General features: G+C 40.6%; 1 protein-coding gene across 1 annotated transcript in view; it reads right to left on the bottom strand.

The window, feature by feature from the left end:
- The window catches only part of LOC125461566 (peroxidasin homolog), a 183985-nt gene extending 168694 nt beyond the window's left edge, over positions 1-15291 (bottom strand). Inside the window, exon 1 of the mRNA XM_048550487.2 lies at positions 14735-15291. Within this exon, the coding sequence (XP_048406444.1) occupies positions 14735-14895 (161 nt within the window). The 5' untranslated portion in view covers positions 14896-15291. The remainder of the gene's footprint in view (positions 1-14734) is intronic.
- Positions 15292-18152: the final 2861 nt, after the last annotated feature.

Genomic DNA, 18152 nt, shown 5'->3' with positions numbered 1-18152 from the left:
TCACCTTTCCAAGCTAGTCAGGTGTCTCTTCATTATTAGCAGGATGCCCAAAGCTGCACTTCAAGCATGGCTGCCTACATGAAAAGATGTAGGGGGATGGGCTTAGATTAGATCACAGGTCGGCGCAACATCGAGGGCCGAAGGGCCTGTTCTGCACTGTATTGTTCTATGTTCTTTGTTCATCTGGTCCTCTTTAATGGAACCAAGTTGCTGGTTTTTGAGATCTGCTTGCTCAGCATATTTTATCTCCAGGGCCATACATTCTGGGCAACTAAGGGCAGGACAAAACCATAAATGTTTCAGTCTTCTCAAAGGCAAAGTTTCCAATTATGTTGGCACTGATTGAAACATTTATAGCAGAGGTGGCTTCACTGACTCAGGCCTATTTACAGGAGGGAAGATGGTCACACAGCTAAGGTGGGGTGATGTAGCCAGAGCCAATTTACTGGCAGGATGCCCAAAGCTGCACTTCAAGCATGGCTGCCTACATGAAAAGAAGGTGCTAACCATTGATTCTCACATCCTGAAGACACAAGATTGGACATCAGAAGGAAACTGTGACATGATCTACGGGCTGGTGAGCACCAGCACAACAATCCATGGCTTCAGCGGCTTGACAACATGTGGCAATCCCATAAACAACGACCCATGTTATGGACCAGGCCAGATCCTCTCAAAATATTTCAAGGAGGTAGACCAGACCCTAATTTTTTTGTATTTTAAAGGCAGATATGCAGTGGGTGTTCCAGGTGTGGTGCAACTGGTCAAACTACCCAGCTTTAAGCAAACCAAAATTTATTTAAACAATACAGTTGAAACACAATCAAAAGGAAGTAGAATTTAGAGTAACTTAAGTATTGGAAAACCGAACCAACTGTTCCAAAATAATAACATCCTACAGACGCATCCCTTGGCGAAAAGGTAAATTCAACACAGAACCCCAATAAAATTGATAAAACAAATCAGTAGAAATCAGGGAAATCTCTCCATTAGTTGGAACAATGCCATGCACAAAGATTTATCGTTGCCAAATATTTAAGTTCAAGGACATCACTGTAGGAGCTCCTCAGCGTACTGTCCTAAGTTCAACCACATTTTATTTGTCACATACTCTAGAAATACATAGCGAAAACTGTTTTGTCGCCACAATACTGTGCCATTTTGAGTTACAAAAGGCATGAAAAGAAATTATGTAAGTAGAGTTCATCTTATGTTCAAGGGGTCTACAAATACAACTCCAGGGCTTTTGTAGTGTCTCTGCAAGGTATCCTGGCCTCAAGAGGTCCCTGCTTCAGGCACCACCACCATTGCAGCCAAAGACTCACCAATTCCACGCTGTGAGCCTGCCGCAGCCAAAAGTCCTCTTCTGGGCACTGCAACTGTGCAGCTGAAGACCACCGAGTTCCCAACTCCAAGCTCCAGGCCAACTGTAGCTAGCAGTCATCACTCATGGTACTGCCAACTGCTGCTGCCAACACTCCAGCAACACCACTCCAGCTTCCCCACAATGTCAGAGGATGAAAAGAAAAATAAAAGATAAACTGAAAGGATAAAAAGAGAGAGAAGCGAGCAGACAGGCTCAGGAGCCTGAACATTACCTGCTTCTTTGACCGTACCCCGCCCCCGACAATTGTACAGTTAGAAATGCAATGTTCATTGATGACTGCACAATATTCAGTTCACACCAACTCCTTCAATGAGCAGTTTATGCCACATGCAGCACAATCTGGAAAGCATCCTTGCTTTGTTTGATAAATGACAAACAAACATTCCCACCACACAAAAGTGTAAGGCAATTACTATTTCAAACAAGGGAGAACCTAACTATATCCCCCTGTCATTTAGTGGCATTACTATCATTGAATCATAAACCACAACATCCCAAAGATCAATATGGATGAAAGCTCAACTGAACCAGCTGTATTCTGAATACAGAAGCAGATCAGAAGCTGGAAATTGTGCACCCAGAAAATCAGCAACATTGAAGAAATTCAACTCCAGCCTGCTTGGTTAGCTCCCCATCCACAAACAGCACTGCAATATGTACTACAGCAAGGCACCAAGACATCTTCAACAGTACCTTCCAAATCAAAAATCTTTACTCCCGAGAAGGACCTGCGCAATTGTCTCATGGGAACACTACTAGCGGCCCTGTCACACATTAGCTTGACTTCAACTATATCATTAGTCCATCACTGTCAGAGTCAAAATCTTATAACTGTCTTCTTAATAGTACTGTGGGTACATCTACAGAGGTGGGCAGTGATGCAGTGGTAATATCATTGGGCTGGAAAGCCAGAGAAGCAGGCTAAAACGCTGAAGACACTGGTTTGAATTCAATTAATACACCTGTAATGAAAAGCTACTCTAATGGTGATAATGAAACTATTGTAAAATGTTGTAAACACTCATCTGTTCACTAATCCCTTTTTGGGAAGGAAATCTGCCACCATGACCTGGCTTATCCTGTGCGAGACTCAAAACCAATAGCAATAGTGGATGAGATAATGGGAACTGCAGATGCTGGAGACTCCAAGATAATAAAATGTGAGGCTGGATGAACACAGCAGGCCAAGCAGCATCCCAGGAGCACAAAAGCTGACGTTTCGGGCCTAGACCCTTCATCAGAGAGGGGGATGGGGGGAGGGAACTGGAATAAATAGGGAGAGAGGGGGAGGCGGACCGAAGATGGAGAGCAAAGAAGATAGGTGGAGAGGGTGTAGGTGGGGAGGTAGGGAGGGGATAGGTCAGTCCAGGGAAGACGGACAGGTCAAGGAGGTGGGATGAGGTTAGTAGGTAGCTGGGGGTGCGGCTGGGGGTGGGAGGAAGGGATGGGTGAGAGGAAGAACCGGTTAGGGAGGCAGAGACAGGTTGGACTGGTTTTGGGATGCAGTGGGTGGGGGGGAAGAGCTGGGCTGGTTGTGTGGTGCAGTGGGGGGAGGGGATGAACTGGGCTGGTTTAGGGATGCAGTGGGGGAAGGGGAGATTTTGAAACTGGTGAAGTCCACATTGATACCATATGGCTGCAGGGTTCCCAGGCGGAATATGAGTTGTGACAATGAAGTAGCCTAGCAAGCCAATCAGTTGCCTCTCACTGCTATTTGTCACATGGAGAGAAGGGGTTCAACAGGCAACTTATCACCATTCGAGGGTACTTAGAACTGTATAATAAATATGAGCCAGCAATGCTGTATTTCAAAGGGTATCAGGTCTTTATAAGCTTACCTTCCTATCTTGAATGGTACAACATGAATGCCCTCAGGATTAAATATGCTATAGTCACTGACTAGCCAACATTAACAGGCTTTGGTAACAACTCCACTAAGTTAGAAAGGAGTCCCAAGAACCAGGTGCGCTCTCTCTGCTAAAACTCCAACTTCAGAAGTTCGCCTGTACAGATAGTTAAGTATTGTCCTATTGAGCAAGCAAAAACTATTTTGAATGGTTTGAAGTTATTAGCAGGTTTCTAGAAACGCAGAAAAACTTTTGCTCCTTGTCCAAAATTGTTCAGTTTCACAAATTCACAATTACCAAGAAGGGTAACAGGAGGAAAAAGAAAACACGTCAAAGGCAGGAGAAATGATAATTTGGATCTTTACGTGAGGTATCTTTTCAGATATGAACATGCTCACCAGTACTTCCTGTTTTGACTTCTGAAATGCAGTATTAATCTTGCAAGTGAAAAAGATTTGGTTTATTCTTATTTCATTGAATAATAAATAACTTGTTTACATGACAAACTGAAAAAATCCTACTATCTTTGAAAAAAAATCTGGTGTATTTGTGAACTCCTGGAGGTTTGCTTACTTCCTGTTTTGAAAACTAGTGGCTTAAAAAGGGAGATATTGAAGGGAAGCCGAAATAATTAAAAAAGGATAGATCATGTATTAAGCATAACAATGTAGAAAGTGTGACTGAAGTGGGAAAGATAAATTACAGGACTTAGCTTCAAAGTAGAGATTAAAACAAGATCGGAGAGTTATGCAAATAAAATCTAGAATGTTGAACATTGTTTAATAAATATGCAATAGAAAACTGGCAATGCTTTAAATAATAGATTAACAATAATTTGAGGAAAAATATCACATCAATCATTTAACCAGCTTTTCAAAACTTGACATTTCAGAGCAGTTAAGAATCTTTTTTAAACGTAGAAAGCACAGCAAGTGTCAGTGTTAGTTCAACTGAAACTATCTACCCCAATTAAATTCCCCTACCCTTTCACATCCTTTCTTTTAAAATATTTATTCAACTCTCTTCATATGATTTAATAGTCTTCAGCTCAGTAATTACTTGTGATGAAGTAACGCGTGGTATGAAATGTCTCCCAACATTTTTCTTTGTGCTTTTCATGTTCATTTTGAGCTGATGCCCTTGATGCCATTGAACCAACCAGTGGAAACATTCTTTCACCATTTACATTCTCCTTTTTGAAGGCCTCTGTTAAACATCCTGCCCTTAATTCTGTTAATCCAGTGAAGCATAGACCTTTTTTTAAGCCTTTCTTTATCGCTGTAACCTCCATTTCCTCATCATGTTCTAGTGAATTTTCAAGGTGCCCTGTACAGAGTTTGAATTGCCTTCCAAGAGGGCAATCAGAACTATTATGCTCCAGTTAACTACATTCATGATACTTTAAATTTTTTCAGGTACAAAGAACAAAGAAATAAGAACTATATTGCAGGATAGTGAAATATGAGCTTATTGCATGCAGGTTTCCTTTAAAAAAATATAATTTGTGCTCAATAATGTGAGAGATCAGTTTCAGGAGTTGAACATATTTCCATTAAAAAATCCAAGACTTAAATGTAGCATCTGTATAATTTTAACCTGGAATTAATCAATTTAAAATAAATGTGTTACGTGCGCCATTCAAAATTATTCCAACTGAAAGATTCATGGTTTAGCATTTGCACCAAGCATTCATAAGCTGGGTAAAACTCAAGTGAAAGCAAGATGTACTTCATTGTATTATTTCTTAACAGTTCCCATACTTCAAATCTCAAGCTCCAAGCTCCACTCAATGATTCTAATTTCGTACTAGTTTGCAGACAAAAACACAAGAGTAGATTGGGGTAGTTTGAGCATTAATTTTCTTTTTAAGATGATTCAACAACGATCTGTAGTGAGATTTCACCATGCCTAGAGTCAACACAAAATACTTTGATGAGCTACAGATGTTGCTGTTATCAAAGCATGTAAAGCAAATTGTCACTATAAGCTTCTGTAGCAAGATCAAAGTTAGGCCATCCCATGACTTGATGTGTTACATACTATTCAGCAATTCAAAAAATTGGTAAGAAAAATTGACATAAAGAATGATCTCTTAAAAATACAACTTTTTCTTAATGTTCTTCATTTCTCTCTCCCATGAGCCACATGCAAATGAGCACATGTAACATTGATTTGATGACCCTTCTAAATCTTCTGGTAGTGAGTTAATATCTAGTCTCCTCTTTACTCCTCCATACAGAGAGATGGCAACTTGTACTTACACAGAACCTTTACTGGGACAAATCAGTCCAATATGCTTTACAGCATAACTAGACCAAAACAAAACCAAAGATAATGGGAACTGCAGATGCTGGAGAATTCAAAGATAATAAAATGTGAGGCTGGATGAACACAGCAGGCCAAGCAGCATCTCAGGAGCACAAAAGCTGTCGTTTCGGGCCTAGACCCTTCATCAGAGAGGGGGATGGGGAGAGGGAACTGGAATAAATAGGGAGAGAGGGGGAGGCGGACCGAAGATGAAGAGTAAAGAAGATAGGTGGAGAGAGTATAGTCCCTCTTCCGCACCTACACAGGCCCAAACCCCACCTCTTCCTCCGGTACATTGATGACTGTATCGGCGCCGCCTCTTGCTCCCCAGAGGAGCTTGAACAGTTCATCCACTTCACCAACACCTTCCACCCCAACCTTCAGTTCACCTGGGCCATCTCCAGCACGTCCCTCACCTTCCTGGACCTCTCAGTCTCCATCTCAGGCAACCAGATTGTAACTGATGTCCATTTCAAGCCCACTGACTCCCACAGCTACCTAGAATACACCTCCTCCCACCCACCCTCCTGCAAAAATTCCATTCCCTATTCCCAATTCCTCCGCCTCCGCCGCATCTGCTCCCACGATAAGACATTCCACTCCCGCACATCCCAGATGTCCAAGTTCTTTAAGGACCGCAACTTTCCCCCCACAGTGATCGAGAACGCCCTTGACCGCGTCTCCCGTATTTCCCGCAACACTTCTCTCACACCCCGCCACCGCCATAACCGCCCTAAGAGGATCCCCCTCGTTCTCACACACCAACCTGCCAACCTCCGGATACAACGCATCATCCTCCGACACTTTCGCCATTTACAATCCGACCCCACCACCCAAGACATTTTTCCATCCCCACCCCTGTCTGCTTTCCGGAGAGACCACTCTCTCCGTGACTCCCTTGTTCGCTCCACACTGCCCTCCAACCCCACCACACCCGGCACCTTCCCCTGCAACCGCAGGAAATGCTACACTTGCCCCCACACCTTCTCCCTCACCCCTATCCCAGGCCCCAAGATGACATTCCACATTAAGCAGAGGTTCACCTGCACATCTGCCAATGTGGTATACTGCATCCACTGTACTCGGTGCGGCTTCCTCTACATTGGGGAAACCAAGCGGAGGCTTGGGGACCGCTTTGCAGAACACCTCCGCTCAGTTCGCAAAAAACAACTGCACCTCCCAGTCGCAAACCATTTCCACTCCCCCTCCTATTCTCTAGATGACATGTCCATCATGGGCCTCCTGCACTGCCACAATGATGCCACCCGAAGGTTGCAGGAACAGCAACTCATATTCCGCCTGGGAACCCTGCAGCCTAATGGTATCAATGTGGACTTCACCAGTTTCAAAATCTCCCCTTCCCCTACTGCATCCCTCAACCAGCCCAGTTCGCCCCCTCCCCCCACTGCACCACACAACCAGCCCAGCTCTTCCCCCCCACCCACTGCATCCCAATACCAGTCCAACCTGTCTCTGCCTCCCTAACCAGTTTTTCCTCTCACCCATCCCTTCCTCCCACCCCAAGCCGTACCCCCATCTACCTACTAACCTCATCCCACCTCCTTGACTTGTCCGTCTTCCCTGGACTGACCTATTCCCTCCCTACCTCCCCACCTATACTCTCTCCACCTATCTTCTTTACTCTCCATCTTCGGTCCGCCTCCCCCTCTCTCCCTATTTATTCCAGTTCCCTCTCCCCATCCCCCTCTCTGATGAAGGGTCTAGGCCCGAAACGTCAGCTTTTGTGCTCCTGAGATGCTGGTTGGCCTGCTGTGTTCATCCAGCCTCACATTTTATTATCTCAAAACAAAACCAATTCAGTTTTTCAATGGTTAATAGTAACTATTTCAATTAGACAAATTGCTAAAAAGTGCAGAAACAAAAAGAGTAATACAAGATGATTTCAATTGCTGTCTTAACATTAACCAGAATAAAAGCAATGTGAATGGTAGAGAGGTGCAGAATTCTTATTTAACATTCAGGAGAACTTTGTCAGGGTGTGGCAAATCCCAAGTGAAAGAGAGGCAATCCTGGGCTTAGTTTTAGGAAATCAAGTTGGGCAGGAAGAAAGGAGCATGGGGTTGAAATTCGTTCAGAGATAGGAAGAACTGCAGATGCTGGAGAATCTGAGATAACAAGGTGTAGAGCTGGATGAACATAGCAGGTCAAGCATGGTTGGGCTTTTTTAGTGGTTTGGAAAAATATACAGTTAGATTTAGCTTATAGGAAAAGATGACAGTCCCAGAATAAGAGTTTCAGCTTGAAAATTATGAACTTTATCAAGTTGGGATTGAGAAAAAAATCATTCACAGGATGTCAATATTACTGGCTAATTGCCCAGAGGGTAGTTAATAGTCAAACACATTGCTGTGGATTTGGAGTCACATGTAAACCATGCTAAGGCAGTTTCCTTCCCAAAAGGACATCAGCGAATCAAATGAGTTTTTCCTGACAAATTAACGGTGGTTTTGTGGTCATTATTGGATTCTTCAATCCAGGTTTTTACAAATTCAAACTTTACCATCAGCCATGGTGTGATTCAAACAGGGGTCCCCAGAACATTACCTGGGTTTCCGAATTAATAATCTAGTGACAAAATTACGAGGCCAATGCTTCCCCCTTGATTTGGCAAAAGTGGATTGAAACAACTGCTTATGTGCTTGTTTTATTAATACTTCATATCTGTCATCTTGAAAAAGGGACACAATGCAGATATTGTGGTTAAGGAATGGAATGTGGAATACCGTATGGTATAAATACAATTTTCACAGTGCACAAGTCAGCAAGCTCAGACTACTAAAATACACAACGCTGGAAATAATGAAAGCTCTGATTGTAATTTTGCTATCTTCTCTGGCTACAGACTGCTAATTTTGTACGGTTGTTTAGAAAGGGAAGAGAGGATAGACCAAGTAACTACGACTAGTGAGCTAACCTCAATAGTGAATGAATCATTGGAAATATGTTTTGAGGGGCATTATAAATCTGATTAATCAAGCACAGTCAGCATGGATTTGTTAAGGAAAGGCCATGTCTAATGGGTTTGAAATTTTTTGAGGAATAACAATGGAAGTTAACAAGGGTAGCAAATATGATGTAGTTTACATGGATTATAGCATTGCTTTTGACAAGATTCCATGTAGAAGATTGTACTCATTGGAATTTAGAAAATTTACAGGTGGCTAATTCTGCCTAATTCATTCTATAACATATTTAAAGGCTAAGGCTAACAACTTCTGAGAAAAGAAATTCCTCCTCATTTCAGTGCTAAATGGGAGATCTATTATTTTTAAACAGTGGGCTCTAGTATATTCATGCCATATCCCTCAGCATCTTTTGGACTGTGTTTCAATTAAACAGAAGGGGCTGAGGAGAGATCTCATTGAGGTGTATAAAATTACGAGAGGTCTTGTTTAAAATGCATTGAGAAGACCTACTTCTCTTCCTAAAAGTGATTAACAATCAGGGACATAGGTGGAAATTATTAGAGCGAAGCTGACAAATACTTTCACCCAATTGTCAATCAGGATCTAAAATACACTATCTGATAGAGGAGTCAGACACAGAAATTTTCATTGCATTAAAAAGAAAATTGGATGAACAGTGAAATTCCATAACCTAAAAGCTGGAAAGTGGGATTAGCTGGATAGCCCTTTTTCGGTCAGTTCAGACAGGACAGCCCAATAGCCTCTTTCTGTGCAGTACGTTTTTGGTTTCTATGCAAAGATGACATTAAAATAGGAGATGACTAAGTTAAGCTGAGGTAGGTTTCAAGTAGTATCTTATAGACAGGAAAAAAGGATTTGCATTTACAGCATCTTTCACAGGTTCAGAACATTGGAAAGACTTACACAGCCAAAGTATTGTTTTTGAAGTATGGTCACTTTTGTAATATAGGAAATGAAGCAGCCAATTTGCATGCAACAAGTTCTCATACAATGTGATGAAGAATAATTACTTTAACATCGTTGGTCAAGGGAAAAATATTAGCCAGTACACCAGAGTTAATTGCCCTATTCTTGGTATATGCATCACTGACAGGGCCAGCTTGTTGTCGATCATTAGTTTCTCTTGAAGCAGAGGCTTGCTAAACCATAGAGGGCAGTTACGTGTCAACGAAACCATAAGGCATGGCCCATTGAGTCCACTGGGTCTACTCAAGAGGATACAGCTGGATAAGCACAGATTTGTCAAAGGGTTCCTGAGCTGCAAGAGATTATAGCTAAAATTAGGCCACGGAGACATTTGAAAACTAGGATTGGCCTGCAAAAAGGTGAAGATTGACAAATAACTGTTGCGCATCTTCTTTACAGGATCCCTTGGTAGGTATATATCTGCCTTCTTCAGTAACTTAATGATATGCATAACTGTTTAGTATAATTGTAGAATTAGTTTTCATTTAAATACTGCCAGGACCAAACATAAATTTACAACATATTATAGAACCTTCCACACAGAGAGACCATTTACCTCATTGTATGGCTCAAAGAACTGGCACAGATAAACAAACACATAAACCCAATTTCCTGCTAATTTTTATTTTTTAAAAATCACTGCCAGCTCATCCCTAGCTACCTTTGAACTGAGTGGCTTGCTGGACCATTTTAGAGGACAGTTGAGAGTCAACCACATTGCTGTGGATCTGGAGTCATATGTTGGTCAGACCAGGTAAGGATGGCAATATTAGTGAGCCAGATGGGGTTTTCTGGCAAATTGGCAAATGGTAATTTCATGGTTGGCAGTAGATCCTTCTTAATTTTTCCAACTTCTTTTTAATTGAATTTAAATTCCATTATCTGCTGTGGCAGGGTCCAATCCAGGGTCCCCAGAACATCTGCTGAGTTTCTGGATTAATAGATAATATCACTAGGCCATTATTTAAATTTTAAACCAGGTAGGCCAGCTCAGTGGCAAAGACGTTGCCCTGAAAAAAGCACTACAGGATGACTGTCACCTATTTTGTTCAGTTAAAACAGGTGGTGTCTGTTCATGTTCTTTGCGTCTGCAAAGTACAGGGCCCTGAATCACTATATGTGCCATCCTGCAAGCCTGAATGACAACCCTAATTAATTTTAGCATAATTCTTGCACTCACAGGATTATTTAGTAAATGCAACCAATTGCAGAATCTTGTTTAAAGTTGGACATTGTGATTTGAATTCATTTGATGTTTGATTGGGGAAAAAAAGAAGTTGTGAACGCAGAAAATCACAAATCCACTGACATATGCCAAACAAACTTTCCCTAATATTCCAATTGCACCAGCACAAACTATGGAATATCAATTCCTGCAAAATGACAAAGATGTTATCACATCTTATTTGAACAGGATATCATGTCAACACCTTATATTAGTATTGGGGTGGAGTTATATGAATTTGCAAACTCACCAAATAATGAAAACTTCCAACAATTTGTATTTCGATAGCATCAATAAATGTAAAAAGAGTCAAGATAGGCCACAGAAATATTAGGTCAAAAAGGTTTTGCGGGGTGAAGAGAAAGTGGTAAAGAGATGGAAAGTGTGAGAGAAGGAATTCCAAAGGTTATGGCTTTGATAATTGAAGGCATGACCACCAATTGTAAATTCAAGATTGCTTGAGAGGCCAGAATTAAAGGAACACATATGTGACTTATAAGGCCATAGGAAATTAGAGAGATGGGGAGGCATGTTACAAACCACGGAGAGATTTGAAAACAAGCAAAACAATTACAAACTGAGGCATTACTCAAATGGGAGGCAAGGTATGTCAGTCAGGGTGATGGGTGAATGGAACTTAGTTTGATTTAGGGCAAAGGCAGGGTCTTGAATGACTTCAAATTTACTGAAGGTAGACTGTTGGAGGCTAGACAGAAGTGGATTAAAATAGCTAAGTCTGGAAGTAACAAAAGGTATGGATGGGAGTTTCAACAGCAAATGAACGAAGGGATGGCAATGTTGCAAAGTTGAAATATATAATCTTGATGATGGCATGGATGTGTGATCAGAAATCCAATCAGTAAAATATGTCACCAAATATTAGGAACAACCTGGTTCAACCTATTACAGATGCTGAGGAGGGGGATGGGATTAGTGGCTAGGGAGTGGAGATCATGACGGAGACTTCAGGTTTCTCGATATTTTAGTGAACATAATTTCTATTCTTCCAGTAATAGACATCGGATAAACTGCCGGACAGTTTGGTTGACCCTTAACTTTCTTGTAGGCAAATAGGGATAGGCAATGAATGCTGGCCTAGCCAGCAACAACCATATCCCATGGATGAATTAAATGAAGTGACAATATGTTACCCTATACATAATGAGCCTTTATTTTCCATAATAACCTAAAGACATCTTATCAAAATCCTCTTGGAAATCTAAGTACAGTACTTTCACTGCCTCCACATTATCCACAATACGCTACACCTTCAAAAACTGTAATAGGTTAAACAAGATTTCCCTTTCACAAAACCAGGTAGATTCTACCTGATTACATTGAATTTTTCCACATCCGTGGCTGAAACTTCTTTTGTAGTTGTTTGTTATAAGTTCAACTAATTGTAACACTGGACATGTCAGATCCCAGCTCACTTATCTCTTATTATGAATTACTTCAACTCCTTTTCCACAGTCTTATTTCTGGAACTCTGTCATGCCAATCATGATTGTGTTTTTCTACTGACCTGATCAGGGGACTGTTAAACTGCACTGCTGCACGTAAATGTATTTTTTTCCCCTGAATGACCTGCAAGAAAGAAATGTGCACATTCGCTGATCTTCTTAATGGCTCTCTCTTTCTAAATGGGAAACTGTTGCTGTCTTCATGTCATAGGGAACCTTGATTCCAGGAAACAGTCCAACTTCTCTTCTATCTTCTACCTTATATTTTTCTAAAGCATTGCACTGTTCACCTCAAGTTTTCTCTTAAAGCTTCATAACAATGCATGTAAATATACTTCCAGACACCGCACCAGCACTCAGAGCTCACCTATCCCTTCATTCATAAGAAACCGAACTGGATTAGTCATATACATAATCTGACCTCATGAGCTAGACAGAGACTAGGAAACTTAAAGGAAATAACTCACCTCCTGATTCCCCAAAACCTGTTCACCATCTGCAAGATACAACTCAGGATTTTGATAGCATATCCACCCAACTTGCTTGGATGAGTTCAGCTCCAACAATACTCAAGAAACATGACACCATCCCGGACAAAGCAGCCTTCTTGATTGGCACCACATCCACAAACATTCATTTCCTTTATCACTGATGCTCAGTAGCAGCAGTGTGTATTACCTACAAAATGCACTGCAGAAACTCACCAAAACTCCTTAGACAGCACCTTCTAAATCCATGATGACATCATCTAGAAGGATAAGGGCAGCAAATGCAACAAAGTACCACAACCTGAAATTTCCCCTTCATGCCACTTCCCAATCTTTTTAGTCAACCACTGATCTGCTCTTTGGAATTTTTGACTCAGAGGGATGTTGTGTTCTTCATATTTTGAAATATTTCCTAAATGTTTACCTCTGCATCTCTACTGACCTCCGTTAACCTAATTTGCCAGTCCATCTACTTCCATACCATTAAAAGGAATATATGGTTATGCCAATATTGTATGAGATTGAAAGCTGAGTAAGCTTTTCTGCTGTCTTTGTTGATCACTCATCAAGTATTAGAAGTATTGTGAAGAAATTATTGAACATCAGTTGCCAGTTACTATACTTAATCAATTCAATTTACTATTAGAATAACTCTTCTAATGCTTGCCACAGAACATATCAGAACAGGCCTCTTGATGTTTTGCTTTGCCTTGGTAATGCGCACTGTTTATCAGATTTTGAAAAGCCATGTCTGAAATCTGTTTTAATTCCGGGTTCTAATTAATTATCATGTTTCTTTTCAAACCTCTCTTTGATCTGATCTGGACATCAAAGATGCTGGAAGACATCCAAGCCCTTACTCTTGAGTGTTTTCATACTTTGCTCTTATCCAAAATGGATTGCACTGTAGTAAGGCACTCACTAAGGACTTAATACTACATAAAATTGTCATCACAAGCACAGGATCAAAGTCAGAGAAGAATACTACAGGGACAGTCAATTTCTGTTACTGCTTTGAAGCAGATGGGATAAAGTTAAGCATGATAAATCATGCCATGCCAGTAGATTTTCAGCTGATTACTTTTGGATAACTTTCTCTCAAAACAAACATGAAATTAGATATTTTAACTTGAATTCCCTGTGAGCTAATTGAAAAATGGAATACATGGTATATCACATACAATTCCAAATGAAAGCCAAACATGTTGCTCACTAGCCTGGTATGATATTTTGTGAAATGAAGCTAACTTGTGGTCGCTGTTAGCCAAGGAAGTAAAGCTGTGTTTTCAGTATAAGCAAGGATCATCAAGAGAAACTTCTAATCTTAACCACTTACTTTCAAGTCACCATCAACAATACCTGTCTAAAATGAATGAAAATCTATTTACTCACTGTGAACTTTTAGGAGCACACTTCGTGACACAAATCATTCGTGAAGCCCAGAAACATGCAATCTGTTGCTAAGGAAAACAAATATGTAGCACTATTCCTTCTGCCATTAACGTTCTCTTGAAATTAATGTTCTGAGCACGTTAACTGATCAGTGGTTGCAGCAATTTCCTAACACACAAATAAAACTCTGCTTTACATATCTCTCAACCAAAGGAGGGGAAGGGGATACATGCCCAAGCAACCTCAAATCAAAGGAAGGGAAAAATTTATCAAAGATACCTGGGAAACCTCGGTGGGGAAAAAGAATATTCTCCGTACTTTCAGTATTGTTAAAATGTTCATAGTTAACCCGCCTTTTAACTTCCTAGACGCTAGACAATATGCAGTACTCCGTACTTCAGTGGAGATAAGCTTTAACGCAAAGAAATACTCAGTTTGGTAAATCTTTTGGCTTATTACGGTTTTCTTCGACAAAAGGGAAACACGTCTCCTCTTCCGAAGTCACCGTAAAAGTGCAAGTCGTCCCACGGTCAAGTTTCGAAAACTTTTAACTCGTACAAGAACATCAATTCAAACAATGATACAAAAATTAGCCTAAATTCGTGACCATTTTAAAGACACACCTTGGATACCTCTTAATTGATTCACACAATTCAGGATCTGCCGCTGATCCGAAATCAAATGGCTTATGGAGCACAACAGGCTACTTACAGAATAGTTGTCTGTGCGGAAACCTCGGGGACGTTTTCTAGCATTAAATGCATGCATCGCACTGTGGTCCGAAAGCAAAGGCACCGACTCGGGCAAGACGAACACAGAGGTGCGAAAAACAAAAAAACGGTGACTAAAAAAAGGAACCACTTTGGCAACATGATGAAGCGGTGCCGAATGTACTTTCATCCGAACGCCAGTGATCAGATTCAAGCCCAATTAAACTTCGAGGCAGGAGCTTGCAGGAGGCACGTGTACTGTATCAAACCAGTCAATTTCAAACGGTCGTTTCAAGAAGCCACTCACACAATCCTGTCTCTGAGAATTACTACATGAATGCATTTCATATGCATATGAAATAATAATTAATACTATCGATACTTAACGTAAATATATTAAGCTATGCCAATAATTCAATATACATGACTATCCTTTCCTTTCAAATGTCGAGATTCAGAAAACGCAAACTTTGCAAAGTTTAACATTTAGAATCTTAGATAAACGCATTTCTCCGAGCGTTTCAAAAACGTACTTTTTTCCTTTCAACTTGGTCGATTTTAACAACTTCGTGTGTTTGTAAATTACTGCCCGATCTCATTTTACTTAAAGGAGCCGCCTAGTGGCTAAAATGATTCTACCTTTTAAAAAATTCCCACTAGTTTGTTTTTAGTATCCCTGTCCTATCTAAATTTTCCAAACTCTACGGCCCATTGAACTGAATGAAATGAAAACATGTATCTATAAAATCAAAATTTCAGTGTATACCTCATAGGTTTTATAGCGTTATGAGGATACACATTTTGCAAGTAAGAGTTATGATGTAAAGACGTCGCATACATCGGATCATTTTTTTGACCCGTCTCACAAACCTGACTCTCAAAAGAAAGGGAAATCTTTTTTTGCGATGGTGTTTGAAGGAAAAACGTTTGGCCAAGACATTGAAAGAAGTGGTCTACTGGATGATTTAATTGAAGTGCTTAAGATTATTAAACGAATTAGTAGGACAGTTCGAAAGAAACTATTTCCGCTGATGAAAAGTATAATTTTAAAATTAGAGCTAGGTCATTCAGGGGCGAGGTCACACAGCACCTCAAAGTGTAGCAGAAACGTGCAAAAATCCATTGACTTTTTAAAAAAAGTGAATACTGCATAGTTTAATTTGTTGAGATTGGGCATCTAATAATTTATTTCTCTTCATCTTTTACTTTTATCTTTATAAAATCATTTAAATGAAAAATTGCTGTGGTGTGAGGTAATAATGTTTCTGTGAGGGAATTTGGGTATGAGAGGCACCGGTTATCTGCTTCAATAGTCAGATTGAAAGATTTCTGAACTAAATAGTGTAAGGGCAGAGGTGGGGTAATCTGAAGTGAATGAATTTAATTTCAAATCAAATACAGAAAGTAAATGAAGAATAAGAAAGAGAAACTATAAAGTTAGAACATTTACGCTTGAATTCCTAACAATTAAAACCTGAAAATATGGAAATCTACACTGCAGAAATTCACCTATGATCTTCAGACAGCACCTACCAAATCCACAACCACTTCCATCTAGAAGGACAAGGGCAACAGATACATGGTAACATCACCTTCAGGTTCCCCTCCAAGCCACTCACAGTCCTAACTTGGAAGTATATCACCATTTTCTATCACTGTCACTGGGTCAAAGTCCTCAAATCCCCTCCCTAATGGCATTGAGGATCAACTCAAAGCAGGAGGACTGCGGCAGTTCAAGAAGGCAGCTCACCACTACCTTCTCAAGGGAAACTAGAGATGAGCAACAAATGCTGGCCAGCCAGTGATGTGCATATGAATAAGCAAAAAATTGTAAAAAATATTCTTTGCTGCCAGAGTTGGACAGGTGATAATTAACACTATCACACATCCTTGAAAGTGGCTCCACTGTTAGACAGGTGGTGAAGGCGTTTGGAAAGCTTGGCTTCATTGGTCAGTGCAATGAGTACAGGAGTTGAGATTCATGTTACAGCAGTACAAGACACTGGTAGGGCAACATTTGGAGTACTGTGTACAATTCTGGTCCCCCTGCATTAGGAAGGATGTTCTTAAACTGAAAAGAGTGCGAAAAAGATTTACAAGGAAGCTAATGAGACTGGTGGGCTTCAGTTATAAGGAGAGGCTGAAGAAGCAGGGACGTTTTTTGTCCTGGAGCATAGGAGACTGAGGGGTGACCTCACAGAGGTTTTGCAAATCATGAGGGGCACAGATAAGGTCTTTTCCCGAAGGCAGGGGAGTCCAAAACAAGAAGGCACAGGTTTAAGGTGAGAGGGTAAAGATTTAAAAGGGACCTGCAGGGGAATGTTTTCACACAGAGGGTGGTGTGTACATATATAGAATGAGCTACCAGAGGAAGTGGTAGAGGCAGACACAATTACAACAATTTAGAAGGCATTTAGACAGGTACATGGATAGCTAAGGTTTAGAGGGATATGGACCAAATGCAGGCAAATGGGACTGGTTCAGTTTAGGGCATCTGGTCAGCACGGATGAGTTGGGTTGAAGGGTCTGTTTCTTTGCTGAATGACTCTGACTTTGTGGAAACCATGAGTTCTTGTACCACAGTGGTAATGTCCCTAGCCCTCACCTAAAGTTCATGCAGCATTGACATAAATTATTAGCACCATGCTTATTTTGGCAGAAAATTATTCCCATTGTTTTTGAGAATTTAACAAACTCAACTACTATAAACGTGGTCCTTTATATGTGGAATTTTATGTTAACTACTCTGTTTCATTTAAAACTCTTTTTTATAATAAGCAAAACCTTCAGTCTTAGTCACAGTCTGACCTATTCTGAAGAGTCAATGGATCCAAAATGTTAACTCTGCTTTCTCTCCACAGATGCTGCCAGACCTATTGAGTTTTTCCAGCAATTTGGTTTTGTCTCTGATTTCCAGCACCCACTGGTCGTTCAGTTTTTTTTAGTCTGGTCAATCTTTGCTGCATTCTTTCCATGTCTCTAATGTTGTTCCTATAATAGGAACCCAGAATTTAAGCAATGGTCCAACTGTATTTCTGGCCTAGAACTTCTGCTCAATCATAACGATGACAGAAGTCCAGCATGGCACTACTTTCATATACCAGGACGTATAACTGACTCGGAACAGGCCAATGATGTAGTGTTGGAAGATGTAAATTAACTATGTACTCCACACTGTGGCACTTTCGACAAGCTGCAACTGTGCTGCCAATATGAAATAAACATCTGTCTTAATGAAAAAACATTTTTACCCCATTAAACCTCAAATCCTTCCTTTGGTGTGGCAAGTAATTCTTGATATTGGGGAGACACCTCTTGCACAAACCATAGAAATTACAATATTCTAATTCTTCACATATCATGTTCCCTCAAATTGGGTCAATCTATTGTACTTCAAGGCTACATAACTCTGCTTCTCT

Source organism: Stegostoma tigrinum, chromosome 19, assembly GCF_030684315.1.
Source record: "Stegostoma tigrinum isolate sSteTig4 chromosome 19, sSteTig4.hap1, whole genome shotgun sequence".
NCBI lineage: Eukaryota > Metazoa > Chordata > Chondrichthyes > Orectolobiformes > Stegostomatidae > Stegostoma > Stegostoma tigrinum.
The sequence above is the reverse complement of the archived record's forward strand: the minus strand, read 5'-3'. Positions and strand labels throughout refer to the sequence as shown.